General features: G+C 40.1%; 1 protein-coding gene across 1 annotated transcript; it reads right to left on the bottom strand.

Annotated features, from left to right (window-relative positions):
- Positions 1–971: 971 nt before the first annotated feature.
- LOC150052525 (membrane-spanning 4-domains subfamily A member 4A-like) lies at positions 972–20,839 on the bottom strand. Its single transcript, XM_090348698.1, has 8 exons — positions 20,778–20,839; positions 18,488–18,647; positions 10,308–10,466; positions 8,518–8,646; positions 7,906–7,962; positions 5,679–5,822; positions 3,282–3,383; positions 972–1,289 (listed from the first exon to the last, which is right to left on the bottom strand). The coding sequence occupies exons 2-8, from the start codon at positions 18,572–18,574 to the stop codon at positions 1,170–1,172; spliced, it is 798 nt and encodes a 265-aa protein (XP_090204824.1). The 5' UTR covers positions 18,575–18,647; positions 20,778–20,839; the 3' UTR covers positions 972–1,169.
- Between the last annotated feature and the right edge of the window lie 405 nt (positions 20,840–21,244).

Raw genomic sequence — 21,244 nt, 5'->3', positions numbered from 1 at the left:
ACACTTCCACGATAACCAAGCACATGGAACCACTGTCAGCTCAGGACCTTAAAGGTGTAACTTTGAAGCTCAACCGAGATACAACCTCCCCAGCTGGAAGGGCTCCATGCCACTTCAAGCTTGTTCTGCCAGGCCCTGAGTCAGACTCCAGACCCTGGAAGGCAGAATGTGGCATGGGCTCCAGCTCTGAGAGGAAAATCTGCCAAAGTTTTATTTCTCTAAGAGGCAAAAGAGGAACTTGATATTACATTCAGTGGCCTCCAGCTCACAAAATACAGCCTGTCATTATTTTCATCACTATATACTTGTTTATTATTGTCCTGATGGGGGTAGTAGTCCACAGAGCTCCTCATCAGCCATCCTGCACTTCTCACCACACTTTCGAATGACTCAGTGTGTGTGTGTGTGTGTGTGCGCATGCACGCGCGCGCACTTAAGTATATGTGTATTTATATATCAGCAATAGAAAATGCTATCTATAGATAGATGACAATAGATCGATAGTGTTGATAGAAGATGAACAGAACCAGAGACCAACATTTAGGTAAACAAACATTTCCTGGCTTTTTGTCACAAGTGACAACATATAGAGGAACCAAGATGTATCTAAATCTAGCAAAGAAAAAGAAAGTTGAAAGTTAACGTTAACTTTTAACATAGTCATTGACTTAAATTTGTTAACTTGCACAGATCTGGACAATCCAAGTTAGAGTCCCGCACAACCCACTGCTCCGGCAGGCCCATAAGTGGATGACTCCACTGCCCCTCAGCCTCCTCTCTTAAATAAAAACTCTCTGGGAGTATGCTTGCTGAGTCTCCTCAAAGATCTGAGTTGGAGGAAATTATATCCTTCAGTGTAGGCAGAAAAGATGTACTATTTACAAACAAAGGTTTTGAAATAATTTTCATCTGGCACCAAAAGGTGCAATTATATCCTGGCATAATTTAAAAAAACAATCAAGTGCTCTAACTCATTACATATAGGCTTTATTTGTTCAAATGTTGATATAAGGACACAAATCTAGTAGAATGAGTAGGAGTGCATTAAGTTTCTGAGGAAAAATGAGAACATGATTTCTGAATTTATACGTCCTCCATGTGTGCGTGTGTGTGTGTGTGGGTGTGTGTGTCCGGTTCTGGTTCTTTCCCAAGAATTGTTTTTGCATTACTCAGGATACTTCTGGAACATTCTGGTCTTGGCCTGTTGGGCACCCCATCCCTCCTTCGAGGAGAACAGGGGAAGCAGCTTTTGCTGCTCCTTGGGGAATTGATGGCACAATTAGCATAACCTGTGAAGTCAATCAGAATGTCACTGAGTCATTCAAACACCGTCAGAACTTCCTCTTTTTTACCTACATAATGTTATCATGATTAGTGCTGAAGGTACTTCCTGGGTCAGGTTAGACCTCAGACCACACTCTGGGTGATAGGTCTTGACCGAGTCACTAATCTTACCTACGATGATGTTAAAGAAAATGCCTAGCTCTCCTTCCAAATTTATTTGCATTACTGATAGCAACAGCAGATTTGAGTCATGATTGTCTGGCTACAAATACAGTACTGTAGAATCCACACTTGTCCCATATTGGCAGAAATCATCAAGAGTACAAAAGAAATTCTCACCCTTACTCTATAAAGTCAAAATATGAAGGTGGCTGGAGGCAGTAAAGAAACAATGAAGACAGACAGGCTTAATTCCAGGCCCCAAACCTCTGCTTTTCAGGAGTTAACATGGATCAATAGCAACCATATTTCTCAGCTCTACAATCATTCAACAACAGAAGGGGCATGTGCTCAGATGATAAGGTTTGATTACCTTAAGGGATGCACCCTCCTGTCCAAATGCTCTGCTCAATAAACTCGTAACACAGCATCAAAGGAAGTTTCAAAGTCTTTGGTAGTTTCTAAGAAACTCATAGTCCTAGTTGCTGCATAATGCAAGCCCCAATAACATGGTAATGTAATTTTGTCTAAGCCTTTTCTAAGGGTTGGAGGTTGGGGGTGAAGTATTAGATGCTGTCTGGGAAATCCAAAAGTAAGTAATATTACAGAGGATGTGACTGGCCAGCCTATCTCATCATATTACTGTCATCTTATTTGACTGTGATCTATGGTCTCTTCCAGGGCCTTCGGCTAATAAAGGTAATGGGCAACCATTAGATTTTATTACCCACTTCTCCATGCTGAAACCCTCAGTGCTTGCAGGATTGCCTTGCTCTCTTTATTCCCAGGCCCTTTTTCTTGGTCTCTATTCTCTTTTCACATTTTACTTCCCCCATCACTGTATAAGACATTCTCTGTGCATGATAGCCAGGAGGATCTGCTGAAGGTGTTAGGGTAGAATAATGGATACATATATATATATATATATATATCATTAACATTCTCATGCTCTCATATATTCACTATTAACAGTTCTCATATATATATGTGTATATATGCTATTAAGAGTTTTCATGCAAGGTTGCTATATTAATAGCAAAAAAGTCTAGGACATCACTTCATTTAGAACTGGGCACAACTCTGATGTCCATTGAGCAGGTAAAGATGGAAAAAAGATAGCTCTTCTGCCAGGATAGTAGGCAGAATGCAGAGAAGGTCGTTCTCTTAGGATCTTCCTGTGGTAAGAGCTCCCTGCTGTGAGTAGACTACAGATCAGTTTACTTTAAGTGTATCCAAGAGCCATTGTTTTGCTGAATTCAACTAATAATTTGGAAATTTCCAAACACCCTGAGACAACTTGAGACATTTTCTCTCCTGCTATCCTCAAAGGTTGGCAATGTTATGCATTCTATGTCTGACAGGGATTGAATTCCTCTTTATCAGCACAGAAGAAGAAAAACTTGGGATTGTCCGGGTGCTGTTATCCTAGCCACTCATGCGGCTGAGACCCGAGGACTTCCAGCTTGGGCAGAAAAGTTTATGAGACTCTTATCTCCAATTAACCACCAGAACACTGGAAGTTTGGGTTTGCTTAAGTGGTAGAGAGATAGCTTTGGGGAAAAAAAATCTCAAGGACAACAACCAGGCCATGAATTCAAGCCCCTAGATGGCCACAAAACAACCAAGCAACCAACCAACCAAAGGAACCTTCAGGTGAGACCACAGCTCAGCCACTACTTCTGTGAGTGCACCCCTCTAAGAACTTGAGCAGAGCCACCAGCCATGCTGTGCTTGACATCTTGAATAATCTGTTGTATTATGCTTCCAAGGTTTCTGTAGCAGATTATGCACCAATAAAATGCTAGTAGAAATATTTTTGATGAAAGGCCAACACTTACCCCACCAGGATTGCAACAGGTTACTTTGCATCCAAAGACAGAGAGGGACACGGCAATGCAGAATTCCAGCATACTTAGCGTGAGCACCATACCATCTAGGCCCTAAGAACAAACCCACAGCATCAGAGTGGGAGTGAAGGAGCTCATGAGTCTGGACCATTTACTACTAATTACCAGGCCTACAGGGAAATGGCAGTGGCCAGGCATCCACAAATCTCCCTCCTAATATAGCACATACCTTTCCCAAATTGCCACTTAATGAATGTCACGCATGCTCTTACTTATAGACAGATATGTAACATATTAGCTTATTCTATCTTTCAAGGTCAACTACAGGGGATCACTGGCAAATTCATGGGCTTTGGCTCAATGACTCCTGGTAATATACTCTCTCAGTGTTCTTTCTTCACGAGAATTCTCTTCTTGACTTCCATGCATCATTACAAGTTTTGTAATATCTTTTACCTCCCAAGAGGTGCTGGAGCTTCTTGAACTTTCTCTCTATCTCTGAGAGAACCAATCCTGAACACTGGCATAAAAAAGGGTCCTCTAGTGATATGAGCTAACCTGGCAGGGGCCCCCAGGGAAATGAAGTTGGCGCTTCAAATCTAACAAAGTCTTAATAGAAATCTTCTAGAAGAGCAAAATTCACACAATTTCCAGGAGTCCACCAGGAACTTGGAGAGGGTGACTGATGGATATGAATGGAGATATATCTATGTACTTACAAAAATCTTTTAAAAAATGATATTGATCATTTCAGGACAGTAGCAACAGAACATTAAACCAAGGGTTCAGCTAGGTACTTGCAAAAATCTCCTTTAAAAACAGCAGAAAACAGTGTTCTATAAGAAAAGTATTCACTACCTTATGTCTGTAACTGTAACCCCTCTGTATATCACTTTGACAATAAAATTAAATTTTTAAAAACATTTTAAAAAGAAAAAAAATGATATTGAAATATCTGACACAGACTTTCAGATGGAATTTTTATTTCCTATTAAGATACACATCATCTCTAGTGATGCTAAAGTACTGCTTTGTCTACAAATATGTGCTGCATTTAAAAGAAATACATTATATTTCATTAAAATATAAAAAAGGAACAGTGATATTGATCATTTCAGGATAGCAGCAGCAGAGCATTAAACCAAGGACCAAGTTCTTATAAATAGCAATTACTGTGAGAGTAATTGAGGCCCATGAAATCCAGCCATCTGAAGCTAGTGAACCCTAGAATCTTAACCCTGTCCACATTCTGTTCAAGTCTGTAAGTAAACAGATCTTCAGAAATAAGAAGTTAGGATAGTCTTCAGAATTTCTACACAGAACAAGCTTTCCAAGTGTGAATTGCAGGCAAGATGTTTCAGGATCTAGCCTTGCTATTGACCGCTTCTAAGCAACTTCAGGGAAATGTTAGGTCCACTCAAAATAACCTTATTTGGAATAAATGGAAAACAATACAATTGCTTAATTTAAAGACTGTTAGAAATCTCAGAATTAAATGAAGTCACTAAAGACTTTCATGGGATTATTTTGATAGAAATAAGCAAAAAAAAATGAGCTGGAGGCATGACTTAAATGTTAGAGTGCCTGATTAGCAAGATGTCCTGAGTTCATGTCCCAATACTGCTTTACAGCACTCAATAGATATATTAGTAACAAATACTAGGTTGACAAAATGGCTCAAGTAGTAGAGCATCTGTTTAGCAAACACAAGGGCCTGAATCCAATTCCTAGTACCACAAGGAAAGCAAATAGCCAATTGATCATTTTAGTCACATATAACATACTACAATAACTCTTATTGCAAGTACTCCAAAACCAAAATCTTCAAAGTTTTCCTGCCCACAAATAGTTGTGTAAGCAATAATTAGGACAACAGAGCAAGTAGGATGGCATGTTGATGAGGGAAAGTAGGCCAACCAAGATGTAAAACACAGGATATGCACCGAGAACTTGTCAGGGGCCAGGAGTTGGTGCCAAAAGTGGTCTGACTTGAAAGAATAGTGGGGGGTTAAGAGAGACTTTAGGTTATTACTCTAACATAATGTTCAGAAAACTCTCCTTGATTATTTGAGAGTCAGATAATTCCGTCAGGCTTCATCCAGAAGCCCTGAGACATACACAGAGTAATATTTCTTTTCTAAACAGTATTTAGAAAATAAGAATGGCATGATTTTGAAAAGGGTAAGCCTTCTATGCCTTTGCTCTTCTCATATGCAGATGGAGAACTAAGAGTAAGGAGGTGTTCAATCCTAAATAGAAGATTTCACAATCACTTCCAACTTCCCCAAATGATTCAACAATGACAGAAACAGAGTTATTGCTTTGGTCACAGCCTTGTCAACATACAGGCTTCCACCATCGCAGCTCATGAAAAGAAGAAATACTTACCAGAACGATAAAACAGATGTTGAAGATTGCATTACCACAGTAAAAGAAGCCGAATGAGAAAATGCTCACACTCATTGCACTGATGATGATTCCTGCAATCGCTAGCACAAAGCTGGTGATGTTCAAGCCTAGACTGCCTTGGACCTAAGATTTAAACAAGGAAGGAACATCATCAATTACACAATGCCGTAGCCTCGTCGGACACTTCATCAGATACTGCATGCCCCTTTCCTTTACCCACATGCTCCATCATCTGTAGCTCTCATTTTGCCTCTTGCCTTTTTTTTTGGCCAGTCCTGGGACTTGAACTCAGGGCCTGGGCACTGTCCTTGGTTATATTTTGCTCAAGGCCAGTGCTCTGCTACTTGAGCCACAGCACCACTTCTGGCTTTTTCTGTGTATGTGGTACCAAGGAATAGAACCCAGGGCTTCGTGCATGCTAGGTACACAATCTACCACTAGGTAACGCTCCTGGCCCTATGTCTCTTTCCTCATTGTACTTCACATTTAATCTCTTCTCCAAAAATATTATCTAGTCATTCTCAAGATGAAATCTTCCGGTGCCTTCTCTGACAGCAAAAGACAAACTCTAAGTTTTATAACAAATACTTGAAACTCCTTCATGCTTGTCAACAATACTGTCCATCTGCTTTCAAACCATGCTCTGATACAGATGCCTGAACACAATGTTTTCTAAATACTACTTAGTACTCAGGCTTCTGTTTCCTTTTCCCCTCAGATCTCTCTGTCATGTGTCTTTACCTACGCAGTCAACTTATGGTTAGCTTTTAAAAGAACTAAAATTTGCATAGAAAAACGTGTGTGGTTTGGTGGGAATACAGCATGAGGCACCTTTAAAAAGTACTAGTTTAGAGATGATGCTACAAAGGCAAATTGGAGCCAGATGTGGAATCAGCACATTTATTACATTAGAGAACTTCTTGTTTGTGGGGTTTTTTTTGGGGGGGGGGAAACACCTCAAATATGGTCTGTAGCTAGTTTACTATTTATAGTCAGAGATCTTGACTTTCTTCTGTTTTAGGGTCTGTGACACATATCTTGGCATTAGAGTTATATGTTAAACTTGATTCTTTCTAAGTGATAGCATACTGTGAGCCTTTTTATTGCAAATCCAAACTCTTCTCTGGTTGAAACTGGAATGTACATTTTGACTCTTTTTTAAAGCATCATGCCACTCCAATACTTGATGTAACTGCCATGGGCTGTATCTCAAGCTTCACTGTGTGCTTGACTGGCTGTGTTGGACATTTCTTCCCCAGAGTTCTTTACGTCTGACAAAGGTTCCCTTTGCACTGATCTTCACACAGCAACCAATCCCACATGAGCATCCCTGTCACAGGCCAAGTGTTGAATTACAATTTTGGAAAGGCCAACCTTTCTAGGTAAAAATCATCTCTCATGATTTTTGTGTGTGCTAGTCCTGCAGCTTGAACTCAGAGCTTTTCTTCTCAAGGCTAATGCTCTAATTCTAATGCTTCAATTCTGGCTTTTTGGTAGTTAATGGGAGATAAAAGTCTCATAGACTTTCTTGCCTAAGCTGTCTTTGAACTATACTCACCAGATCTCAGCCTCCCAAGTAGTTAGGATTATAGGTGTAAATCAACAGCATCTGACTATCTTTTGATGTTACACACACACACACACACACACACACACACACACACACACACACACCACTATGCAAACATACCCTGGAAAAATATTTTCTTTATTTTTTTGCAAGTCTCAGGGCCTAGGTACTGTCCTTGAGTTTTCTCAAGGCTAGCACTCTACCATTTGAGCCACAATGTCATTTCTGGCCTTTTCTGTATATGTGGTACTGAGGAATCAAACCCAGGCCTTCATGCATATTAGGCAAGCACTCTACCACTAGATCACACTCCCAGTCCCTTGAAACAATTCTTCTTGTCAGTTGTGGGGCTTGAACTCTGGGTCTGAGCACTATCCCTGTTTTGTTTTGTTTTGTTTTCTGGTCAAAGCTAGCACTCTGCCTCTTTCAATCACAGCACCACTTCCAGTTTTCTGGTGGTTAACTGGAGATAAGAGTCTCACAGACTTTCCTTCCCTGCTGTCTCTGAACCATAATCCTCAGATCTCAGCCTCCTGAGTAGTTAGGATTATGGGTATAAGTTGGCCTCAGCTCCAAAATGCATATTTGATTCAATCTGCCCTCTTCTGATACCAAAATAAAACAATTATTACTTACTAGACCTTTTGTAGTTCTTATTCCTGCTGCAGTGGACAGGGATCCCGAAATAATAAACTAGTAATAAGAGAAACAAAATGAGGGAAAAAAGTTAGAAGTTATTGAAAACCGTAACACTAAAGTTGTGGTAAATACACATGTTAAAGAGACTATCTAAAAAGAAACATAGGAGTTTGCTAATGACTTTTTTCTTTTTCCCCATAAGAGCAAAGACCCCAAGGAGAGCACACTAAGGAGATGTGTGAGCATGTCAGATAGGCCTGACAGCAAAGCTCAGGGAGGTCCTTGCACTGCCCGGTGAAACAGCCCTAGGAGTGGCTGCATGCAAAACTCACAGCAAGTTAGGAGAGTCATCATTTACTATGTGACACTAGGATATATTGCAGTTACCATCCAGTCACAAGCTCCATGGAGAATGACTTACACAGTGGCTGCTTTCACATTTTAAATAATGATTCTCCTTAACTTCCTGTGAGTTTTACAGTGACCTTACCATTTAAGTATGAGAAAAACCGAAGTGTGGGATAGAATCAGGCTAAAGACTCATCCAAAATGGAGATTTAACAGTAGTGTCCCACTCTCAACCACTAAGTCAGGTGGTCAGCCACTCACCATCACTGATCCCCAAATGGTGTATCCCGAGTACACAGTAACAGGAAGTATATGAGCAAAAGGAATCAGGATGCACATCATTAATATCCCCAAGCTGAGGTTCAGAATGGCAATAACAATTTGCACAATCTAGAAGTGAAAAAGAAAGGAAAACCACATTACCTATCACAAAAATGTAATGGAGGTTATTTCTCACTCAGCCACTAAGCTATCACCTTCAATGTACTCAGGTGAACTTCTACACAGTTTATGAATAAGGAATGGAAAGGTTTTAAAGAACTGTGGATACAGTACTTGCCAAAGTATATCTCAGGAGGAAAAATATCATTATTTTAGAAATTTCCAAGTTAGGACTATGCTAAATCCCACCCAAGTATGCTTTTTCTGGTACCTATGATGCTACATCTGCCCCATGCTCACCCGGAAAATACCCAGATAATAGGAAGTGCTTCTTCCAACAGCATTTTGGAGAAGTAACTTAAAAGAAAATTAGATGCAGAATAAAAGCAAAGTGAAGAACAAATATGATTTGTCTTTGGAGGGCCTGAGGAAAAACTGTACGAACACTGGCATCTTTGTGAAAGAATTTTAGGACAATTATCACCAGTGCATTAGAACCAAAACAGGTGAAATACCATGAAAACAGTACATACAGGGTATGTATAAAGACAAGAGATCTAACATCAGTTACCTAAGCTTTCCTATGCGAAAACTACAAAAAAAAAAAACAATGAAATCGAAAGGAAACAGAAGAGAAAGTAAATGTTAGAATGTAAGTTAATGGACCCAAAAACAATGTAATCGATAAAACTAATAAAAGATGTGAAAGGTTTTTTTCCTTTCAAAATAATGTTACTAGCACATGGAAATGCAGTGTGACTTGCTACACTCATGAGCTCTAGGAATATTTGGTAGAATCCTGAGGATTTTCTGCATAGATGACTATGTCATCTGCACATAAGGACAGCCTTATTTGTTCCTTTCCATTACGCATGCACGTATTTCATTTTCTTGCTCTAATACATTATCCAGAACCTTCAACCCTATATGGAATAGTTTCTTGTCTTATTCCTGATCCTCGGGAGACAATGTTCATTCTTTTTCCATTACAAAAGCGCAATGTGTTGCAAAAGCACATTGCCCATGTGCCTCTGACCATGTCAAATAATATTGAAATGAATTCCAGGGAATGGAAATAAGAGTTTTTTTTCCCTCTTTGTTGCTGTTTTGTTTCTCTTTTCTTGTTTTCTTGCTTGTTTATCTGTCTTTGGGAAGGTACCAGAGGGACAAAGGACAAACACATGTAGCAGAGGTATTCACTAGATACTATGTTGAAAATGAATGATACAGTTTGTGGATGGGGCTGAGAATTAAATATTGGGAGAGGGCGAGGGAAGGTGTGAGAGAGCGAGGGAAGGTGTGACATAGTCCAAAAAGAATAAGAAGTTGGAGCCGGGAGTGGTGGCCCAAGCCTGTAATCCTAGCTACTCAGGAGGCTAAGATCTGAGGATCAAGGTTCAAAGCCAGCCCAAGCACAAAAGGACCTGAGATTCTTATCTCCAGTTAATCTCTAAAGAACAGGAAGTGGGGCTTGGCTCAAGGGTAGGGTGGTAGCCTTGAGCTGAAGAGCTCAGGGACAGTGCCCAGGCCAAGCTCGATTCCCCTGACCCACAAGAAGAAGGAGGAGAAGGAGGAGGAGGGGGAGGAGGAAAGAAAGAAGTTGGTATCAGACCAGTCAGTGGTCCATTCACAGAACCCTTGTTCCTTCTCGCAGACCCACTCTGACTCACCCCCAGGACTTTTGGTTCCCCTCTCAAGAACTTCTTCACCAGCCTCTTCCATAGTTGTGATTGCAGAGCTACAAACTGCTCCAGCTGCTGCACGCCATAGGCAGCCTCCGGTGTGCTCTGTCCCAGGCCTTGCATGGTTGTCATGGCATCAGGAATATGCTAGAATAAGAAATACAATCAAGGACAAAGTTCTGGAAACATCTAAAGAGAGACTGGATATTCCCTATACCTCTTATGTCCTATTGCTTCCACATGGCCATTTCTCCCCTGGAGCACTGCTTCATCATGAGTAGTGGCTGCCACAGAAGCCTCTCCCTGGAATAATGGTTTCCTAGCTTTTCTGATCAAAGTTATACACTAAAAGCTAGACATCTTTCCAGCACCTTCTTTACTGCGTGTGATTTCTGCCATGTTGAATTTTATTTCCCTATAAACTCTGGACTGCGGGGATAGACTTTACAGCTCACTGGTATATGAAGCACACCATCTACGCAATCCCCTGATCTGTTGTTATAGTTTTGATCCTGAAAGCTAATGGCTGGCTGGGGCACATAAAATTGTCTTCATGGAAGGCAGAATAATTGTCTTGACTGTTTATATTGGGAACTAGGCACTTTATCAACATCCTCTCTTAACACAACTATTACCCAAATTTGTATATTCCTTACATCATGTCAAAAGAAGTCAGCATCTTATTTTATACTCCCTTAACCTTCTTCCATGTCCACCCTCTACTTAGTGACTGGAATTATGTTCAAAGGCAAGAGCAACTGCAATATCTCCCCTCTCCCTCTCCCTCTCCCTCTCCCTCTCCCTCTCCCTCTCCCTCTCCCTCTCTCTCTCTCTCTCTCTGTGCTGGTCCTAGGAACTGAACTCAGGGCCTGAGCACTGTCCATGGGCTTTTTGAAGGAAAGTGCTATATGACTGGAGCCACAGTACCACTTCTGGCTTTTCTGTGTATGTCGTACCCAGGAATCGAACCCAGGTCTTCTTGCATGCTAGGCAAGCACTCTACCACTAGGCCAAATTCCCGGCCCCATTTTTCCTTTCTTCTTAACCTTATCATTATTCTGTCTCATTTTATTTTTGAAGTTCCAAGTACATTGTATTTCTTTTTCTTTGTCCAAATCAGCAATTTTAATCCTGTGTTTTCACATCTCCATGCCACACCCAATTTACACGAATTTTCCACTCCTTTATCTGTTCACAACAACAGAAATCCATTCCCGTCATTCTTTTCCTTCTCAGATACTAACAGTATTTCAGTCTCTGCCTTTTCTCCAACATGCATACTGCACACAAAGCACTCAACCAGGAACAGAAAGGGTTTAAAAAACTTGTGCTACTGCCTACCACAGAAGGCATAGACACTGTCGAGGTAAAAATGGAGGGTGTGTTTTAGTTTACCCTCTTTTTGCACAGGAACCCTGCCCTTGCTCTCAGATCTATTTTCAGACCAAAGATTTAGGAAAGGTAGATCCTATCTCCTATCTTATTATAACTGGGCAAAACCCTTAAGAAGTCCTAGGAGGTCACACAGCTAGAAAATAAATTATTCCTCTCCCCCTGTCTTAGCTGTACATCCCGCCTCTGTCTCCAGCCACCTGCCAAGCAAAATCCTATTGTATAGTATTACCTTATCCATAGCCTTACCAAATCTCTGAATGTGTGTGTGTGTGTGTGTGTGTATACATATATATAGATATAGATACCTTTTCAAGTGGAGGGAGAAAGGGTAAAGAAATGCAGTCAGTATTCAATATACACTGTGGAAAAAAATGAACTATGCAACTTGTGTGCAGGAATGGGTAAGGAGGGAACTAGAGAAAGCAAAGGGAATAGTGACATTGTCCAAGAAGAGCTGTACTCATTATCTGACTTATAGAATTATAACCCCCTCTGCACAACACCTTAAGAAAAACAATAAAATTGTATTTTTTAAACATACTATTTTTTTGTCAGTCGTGGAACTTGGGCTTGTGTGTTGTCCCTGAGCTCTTCAGCTCAAGGCTATCAGCCTACCCCTTGTGCCACAGAACTACTTCCTAAAGATACTTTTCATATATTTTTACTGTAATTAATAGAAGGGTTAGATTATATTCACCAAATAGAAGGTGCATTACTTCACAAACATTGATACCCTTTCTCATGTCTTGGTCCCCATTACCCTCTCCCACCCTCACCCTCATCTTGTTTTCCCCTTTTCCTTATCTGATTTCAAATAACCAAATATGCATAAATACAATGTATCCAATAACAAGGTGAAATACTGTAACAATATGAGATAACCAAGGGACAGCAAAAGAGATGACAGATATCATAGTACATTAAGGACAACAATCACTCATTATATGGCTTTTGTTTCTATATCCTAGAGGTCCTTTCATTTAGCCTCATACTATATGGCCTTAAGTATCTAGGTTTTGGTCTATTGCAAATCTCTGCTAGGAGAGCACAAGGTTTCTACTGATTATGACAAATAAGGGAAACCATTGAGCCTGTGTTCCTTTGAGTCTGGCTTACTTCACTTAATATGATTTTTTCTAACCTTTCCATTTCCTTACAAATGGGGTGATGTCATTCTTTCTAACAGCAGCATGGAATTCCATTGTGTATTAATACCACATCTTGTTGATCCACTCATCAACTGAGGGGCAGCTGGGTTGGTTCCATATCTTTGTTATGGCAAATAGTGCTGCAATGAATGTGCTAGTGGATTTAGTATGTCCTTGTTTCTGGATGATTGGGTAAATGCCAAGTAGTGGAATTGCTGGGTCACAGGGGAGCCCTATGTTTAGTCTTTTGAGAAACTGCCATACTGTTTTCCATAGTGGTTGAATGAATTTGCACTCCCACCAACAGTGTAGTAGTGATCCCTCCTGACCACATCCCCTCCAGCATCTGTTGTTATTAGATTTCTTGATCGTGGCCATTCTAACTGGAGTGAGATGGAATCTTAAGAGTTTCTTTGATTTGCATTTCTTTTTTTAAAATATTTTTTATTGTAATTAGTAAAAGGGTTATATGATATTTACCAGATAGAAGGTGCATTAATTCACATACATTGATACCCTTTCACATGTCTTGGTCCCCATTACTCTCCCCCACCCCCCCATCTTGGTTTCCCCCCCTTCCCTATCCAATTTCTAATAACCAAATACAAATATATCCAATATATCAGATAACAAAGTGAGATGCTGTCCCTTGATTTGCATTTCTTTTATGGCCAGAGATGTCAAGCATTTCTTCATGTGTCTATAGGCCATTCTTATTCTTCTTCAGAGATGACTCTCTTTAAGTCTAAAGATACTTTTTAATCCTAATGGTTAATAACAAGACTAAGTATTCCAGGGGAACTAAAGGGGAAAAAGAAATTATCAGGACTTTCTGACCAGTAAATTTCCTTTACATTACAAAACTAAGAATATCTGAAAACCTACAAGTAGTCGGAGCCTGTCCATTAAAAGAATGAGAATACCTCAAATTTTTAACTACTATAAAACTTGGTACTCCTGTATCTCTTATACCTCTACAGACACCCCTACAGAAGCCTTTGCCACAACCTGAGCAAGATGATCTTTGTTGGTCATGGCTTCCATGTCTTCACTTACAAGCGTTCCCAATGAATCCCTGTCCAGATCCTGATAAATGGTCCTGGAGTTAATGGCCTTTAAGACTACCAAACAATGAGCTTGGCAAATTTAAAGCACTGCTAGTAATTCTTCTTCCAAGTATAGGAAGACTGGAACCCCTATAGGAAGACTGAAGGTTCTGTAGGACACACACTGTATTAAAAATAATTCCTTAGACAGGCAAAGTCAACGTTCAACAAAATAAACACCAGGAAACAGTTGACAGGGGTAAGGTGATGGGAAAAGGGGGAGATGGGAGAAGAGAAGAATGCAGTCAAGGATGCTGTATATACCCTGCAACATGTAAAGGAATGAGGAAAGGGGCAGGAAGGGGAAAGTGAATGTTGAAAGTGGTGACACTGAGTAAGATGCACTGTACTCACACACAGCTTTGTTAAATGGCTAATTCCTTCGTACAACTTCTTAAAGATAATTAAATTAATAAAGCCTTCAATTAACTACTACCTCTTCCCATAATTCCCTGTTAACATAGGTCATGTCCTGCATACTCAATCTAATGCTGTCTTTCTAAGAACTATAACTACTGGCAACGATTTCACCTAACTGCTTTCTACTTCCCCATCATAGCAACCCACTTATTTTTAATGCATTTTTATTGCTACTATAAAGGTTATGTACAGGGGAGTTACAGTTATGCAAGTCAAGTAATGAGAACATTTCTTTTAGGACAATGTCACCCCTTCCCTCATTCTCTCCCAATTTCTCCCTCCCATCCCCACTCACAAGTTGTATAATTTATTCTCAATGTAGTTTCTAGTGAGAACCACAGCCGTACTTACCCTTTGTCTCCCCTTTCTGGTCCCCTTATCCTCCCAAAGACAGATGAACAAACAAACAAGACAAAAGGAAACATTTTTTTAAGTAACAAAGAAAAAAATCTCATTCTAATTTCCTGGAGTTCATTTTCATAAATATTTTATGACCAATTCCACTACTAGGCATTTACCCAATTGTCCAGAAACAAGGACATACTAAATCCACTAGCACAATGATGTTCATTGCAGCACTATTCACCATAGCAAAGATATGGAACCAACCTAGATGTCCCTCAGTTGATGAGTGGATCAACAAGATGTGGTATTTATACACAATGGAATTCTATACTGCTGTCAGAAAGAACGACATCATCCTATTTGTTAGGAAATGGAAAGACAGAAAAAATCATATTAAGTGAAGTAAGCCAGACTCAAAGGAACACAGGCTCAATGGTTTCCCTTACTTGTCATAATCAGTAGAAACCTTGTGCTCTCCTAGCAGAGATTTGCAATAGACCAAAACCTAGATACTTAAGGCCATATAGTATGAGGCTAAATGAAAGGACCTCTAGGATATAGAAACAAAAGCCATATAATGAGTGATTGTTGTCCTTAATGTACTATGATATCTCTCATCTCTTTTGCTGTCCCTTGGTTATCTCATATTGTTACAGTATCTCACTTTGTTATCTGATATATTGGATATATTTGTATTTGGTTATTTGAAATTGGATAGGGAAAGGGAGAAAACAAGATGAGGGGTTGGGGTGGGGGGAGGGAAATGGGGACCAAGACATGAGAAAGGGTATCAATGTATGTGAATTAATGCACCTTCTATCTGGTGAATATAATGTAACCCTTCTATTTATTACAATAAAAATATATGAAAAAAACAAAAAACAAAAAAAATATTTTATGACCAGATGCCTATAGGTATTGGGCCTTTGCAGTCCTCTCCTAAGAAGATCCTCCTTTCCAGTAACCCACTTATTTATAATGTAGGGCAAGTCAATTCTGCATGGAAAACTAAGTACTTGGAGTCACTGTCCCAATATCCTCCAAATCAAATAACCCTAAGTCATAGAGAATATTATATAGATATGAAAATAGACCACTGAGGAGTTAGATCAGGCCACAATCTGTTAGATCAGGGATGGGATCTCAGACTGGGGACATTGCCTTTACCCTGTACCTATTTTCCTTAATGGCTGGAAATTATTTTTGAAAAGGAACAAATAGAGGATAGAGAATGAACACTATGCAAGAAATAACAATAAGGGTACATGAAATGCTTAGTCAAAAGTTTGAACAGTACTAACACATTTTTTTCAGCCAAAGGTTTACAAAACCAATTGAACTACAACAAATTGATTTGATACCTAACTTCAGCCACTGGGTGAATTTCAGTTTTTCCTTACCCCTCATTTGTCTGCACCAACAATTGTTTCAAAAGCCACACAGGTACATTAAAAGTTCCCTCAACCCACTCAATTCAGAATTCCAGTTTGGGTCATGGAATATGAAGTCCTTTTTTTCCCAACCCATTCCCAGAAATCTTAGAGGAGTTGAAAATGAAAGTCAGTCTCAAGTACCTTGGAAAGCAAGACGCAGAACTCACCTGCTTCCAGCCTGCAACGCCTACTTGGTGTCTGACAGAGGGCCAGGCTTCCAGAAAGTCTACTGGGTCCAGATAAGATCCCCTCCCCTTACTCTAGCTGTCATTCAGTTTTAATCTGTAAGCTTTTTTCTAAATTCTAAAGGCTGGTCTTAATATTTCTTAAATAACCCAGCTAGTTCCTTTTTTGTATCTCAGAAGTGTGAGCAGATTACACCCCTAGTTGGGGTGAGTAAGTCTATTGTGAAATTCTCTGAGAGTGGCAGGGGACGACTTCTGGTCTTTCTTTTGAAACCCACAGTCACAGGAGGAGGCTGGACCGTGCATCTTGGTCAGTGTGAAAATGTTCATCAATACAATCTTTTCAGAAAGCCCATTTCCATGCTTTCGTACATTTCTGGATTATCCTTGTCTTCCTAATTTCAAATTTAGCTGTGTTATTTACATGAAAGTTTACAGCTGAAGCCTCATCATACACAGCCACAGGGACATGACACAGCAAAGTGGTGGCACAGGAACAACTACTGGGCCCCTTCCCGAAGCTGAAGGATCCAAGTAGCACTGAGATGTTTCATGATGTTTTTAGTTCTCCAGAAACTAAGATTCCTCAATTATCAAATAAAAATAAGTCTCACTCTAATGGAAGAGCAAATTAGTTCATTTTTCTATTGCTATAACCTAACAGTTGTTATTGGACAGTCTGTAAAGAAAACAGGTTTATTATAGGTTTATTATAGTTTTAGAGTTCCAAAAGCATGACACTACATCTTCATACAAGTACATATAGTATGTGACCACCTTTATCCTCTCTATTACTGCGCCTCACACAAGCTCCCCTGAATCACACATGACTTCTCACTCATTTTAATGTCTACTACACAGAAAATATTTTTATTTAACATTAATGAAATGATGCAATTGCCTAGCAATACAGAAAATATTAAATTTCAACATTCAACATTACAATGAAAAAGTATAATGTAATGAAAGAAATCATAGAAGACTATATTTTAAAGTTGAAATGAAAAAGCTCAGGAGAAACTAGGAATCCATAGAACATTCCTCAGTATAAAGGCTGTGTATGAAAAACTTACAGCTAACATTATACTTAATGGCGAAAAGCTGAAGCCATTTCCTCTAAAATTAGGAATGAGACAAGGATACCCACTCTCTCCACTCCTCTTCAAAATAGTATTAGAATTTCTAGCCATTGCAATAAGGCAAGAAGCAAGCATAAAGAGGATCCAAATAGGGAAAAAGGAAATGAAACGTTCCCTCTTTGCAGATGACATGATTCTGTATTTAAAGAACCTTATAGCCTCCACTCCCAAGTTGCCTGAGCTGATTTGAAACTTTGGCAAAGTAGCAGCGTATAAAATTAACCCACAAATATCAACTGCTTTCCTCTATGTCAACACAGAGAAGAGAAAGGCAGAAATTAGGAAAGCAACTCCTTTTGCAATAGCCTCAAAGAAAATAAAGTACTTAGGAATTAACTAAGAATGTAAAGAATCTTTATGTTGAAAACTTTAAAAACCTGGAAAAGGGGGGCTGGGAGTTTGGCCTAATGTTAGAGTGCTTGTCTAGCATGCGCAAAGACCCGAGTTCAATTCCTTGGTACTACATACATAGAAAAAAGCCAGAAGTGGTGCTGTGGCTCAAGTCGTAGAGCTCTAGCTTTGAGAAAACCCAAAGACAGTGCTCAGGCCATAAGTCCAAGCCCAGGTTCAATTCCTTGGTACCACATACATCAAAGAAAGCTGGAAATGGTGCTATGGCTCAAGTGGTAGAGTTCTAATTCTAGCCTTGAGAAAGCCCAAGGAGAGAGCTTAGGCCCTGAATTTAAGCCCTAGGACTGGCAAAAGAAAAAAAGAAAAAGAATCTCAGGGACAGCACCCAGACCTTGAGTTCAAGCCCCAGGACTAGCACCAAAAATAAAAAACAAATAACCAAAACACCCCACCAAGGCAGGTCAGACACATGGGAGGAACACTGAACAAGAAAGCAGAAATGCCAGCTATGTACAAAGACATCAGTAACTCATTTTATTACTAACTTTTTGCCTCTCTGACTCTGATAATTTAATGCTCTTACATAAAATCTTTTAGGGTGAAGAAAATGGATCCAAAATGCTAGTGACCCCTGGCAAACACATACACCAATATTTACTGGATTCTGTTTCTTTCTCAAATACAATTCTTGAATTAATTCAGGATAAATCTGTTGTTGGTTTGTCAGTGGCATTCAAATTTCATTCCAATGGGGCAGGAGATGTTGATTTCACCGTGCAAAAATCTGATGGCAGAGATAACACAACCTGTGAGATCGAACAGAATGTCATCAAGTCAATAAGGGCCTCAGAGCTTCCTTTTCCCCAGACACAATGTCATAAACTGCACAGCATTACTCCCATCTCTGAATGTTAGCTTGGTGGGTGTTTGGGCATCTGTTATATCAGGCTAGCCTAGAACACATATTCAGTGAGGGATCTGGCTTGAGATGCTTATGGATAATCTATGTGCATTGCTGATGATACAATGAGATCCCAATCATGATTTTCTGGTTACTGCAAAATCATGCTGTCCTATAATGGCAGAAATTCTCACCAAACTAAAACACTACTGGTCCTTCTTCTACAACCTCATGTGACAGAGCTGGTTGGGGGCGGTGTTAGACAAGGGAAGATAGAAGATACAGCAACAGAGACATCACATACCCCAAAACCACTGCCCTTCTCCTTTCACACAGGAGATTTCCATTTACCTGATCTATAAATAAGCCAGAGTAGAGGGAGCTGAGTCTTAAATATTTAAATTTGGAGCCAGGTGCCAATGGCTCATGCCTATAATTCTAGCTACTTGGGAGCTGAGATCTGAGGATCTGGGTTCAAAGCCAGCCTTGGCAGAAAAGTTTGTGAGATGCCTATCTCTAATTAATCACATAAAAATTCAGAAGTGGAGTTGTGATTCAAATGGTAGAGGGTTAGCCTTGAGCAAAAGAAGCTCGGGGACAGTGCCTAGGCCCTGAGTTCAAGTCTCAGTCCTGGCAGTACATGTATGTGTATATATACAGAGAGAGAGTTCAACTAAAGAATTGTCTCATCCCTAAGAGGCTTAATGCAATGGTATTCCTAGCTTTCTACTTTCTGAGAAACTCATGTTACAGGGTGGATTATGAGGGCAACCTGAGACTCCTAGTGTAAGTGTCTCTTTTCTGTGGCATGTGAAGGGGTTGTGGGATGTCGCATTCTCTGAGAAAAGAAAACGTGAAAGGATGTACCCATCAATATAAATAAGCACTCAGGGCTGGGAGTTTGGCCTAGTGGTAGAGTGCTTGCCTAGCATGCACAAAGACCCAGGTTCGATTCCTCGGTACCACATACATAGAAAAGCCAGAAATAGTGCTGTGGCTCAAGTGGTAGAGCACTAACCTTGAGCAAAGCCCAAGGACAATGCTCAGGCCCTGAGTTCAAGACCCAGGACTGGAAAAAAAATAAAAATAAAAAAATAAATACTCAACATTCTCATGAACCACTCTCATGCTACTGTTTTTCTGGGAGCTGTGTCTGGGCAGCTGCCAGGGTTTCACTAGCCACATCCCTGTCCTGGAACTCTTAAGCCTGCAGGATTTCCTGAGGCTGCTATTCCCAGGTCCTCTTTCTGGATCTCTTTTTCTCCTTTTCCTTTCCACTTCCCCTCTCTGTGAATAAAATCCTTCCTGCTCAGCAGCCTGGAGGATCTGCTGTGGGTTTTAGCCACAATGGCCATATGTGCACAAGCTATGAGCAAAGTTTTATCTGTGACATTTCCTCAATAGTTATAGTAGCTAAATGAAAATAGATGGTAGATAAAAATTCTAGTACTCTCAGAGGACTTCTCAACTGAGAAATGTTCTTGGACCTAGACCCAGGCGATGTCATTTGCTATGGGAATAATGGGAAAGTAAGTGCTCTGGTCATTGCGATACGAGTAATTCTAACATAAACCCACGGATCCTCTCTCTGAATGAAAGAGGATGGCTATCATTCCTGTGAGCAGGTCGTGATCAGTTGACTCTGCGTGTATTAAAAATGATATTCAGATGAACTTTTTTCATGTGAGCCAAAAGCCTGAAAGCACTTGAAACCTCTGTCTACAAGATTTCCTCAGAGAAGAACTACATTGACAGGAATTCTACATGTGACAGGAAATAGATTCTGTAACATGAGCATGGAAAAGAAACAGAAGCTCCAAATGAGATCTCAGCCCAGCCAACTCAATGAATACAACCTCATGACAACCTGAGTGGAGTAGAAATAACAGATCAGAGGACCCCGCAACGCTGAGCCCACACACCTGAGCTGTGCAAGCTGATACATAACACTCGTGTTGTTTTCAGCCCACAGGTGTGCACAGCTGAATGCACAGCAAAGACATCCACTGCCTGTCATGTGAAGGCCAACACTCACCCCACCAGGGTTACAACAGGTTGCTTTGCATCCAAACGCTGAGAGAGACACAGCAATGCAGAAGACCAGCACTACAGCATCCAAATCCTAAAATACATTCACAGCAAAGGAATGTGAGGACCGAAGGAGATGCTAGGTTAGAACTGGGTACTATTAATTTCATTACCATGGCTGTAGGAAAAGGCACTGGCCAGGAGACTGGAAACCTGGACCTGATTACACTGTTCCTCTCGGCCAATTCAAAGCCTTTCCAATGTCACTTTTTTCACTGATGAGAATGAAAATCAATTTCCTCCTACCCAATCATTGCTAAAATTGTAAAGACAGATAATTCCAGATAAAACTCCAAGTCTTGCTTTTTTTCATATATTTTTTATTGTAATTAATAGAAGGGTTACATGATAGTTGCCAGATAGATGGTGCATTAATTCCCATACATTGATACCCTTTCACATGTCTTGGTCCCC

This window comes from Megascapheus bottae, chromosome 16 (genome assembly GCF_031878675.1).
Source record: "Megascapheus bottae isolate mThoBot1 chromosome 16, mThoBot2.hap1, whole genome shotgun sequence".
NCBI lineage: Eukaryota > Metazoa > Chordata > Mammalia > Rodentia > Geomyidae > Megascapheus > Megascapheus bottae.
This window is presented reverse-complemented; position numbering and strand designations above follow the sequence as displayed.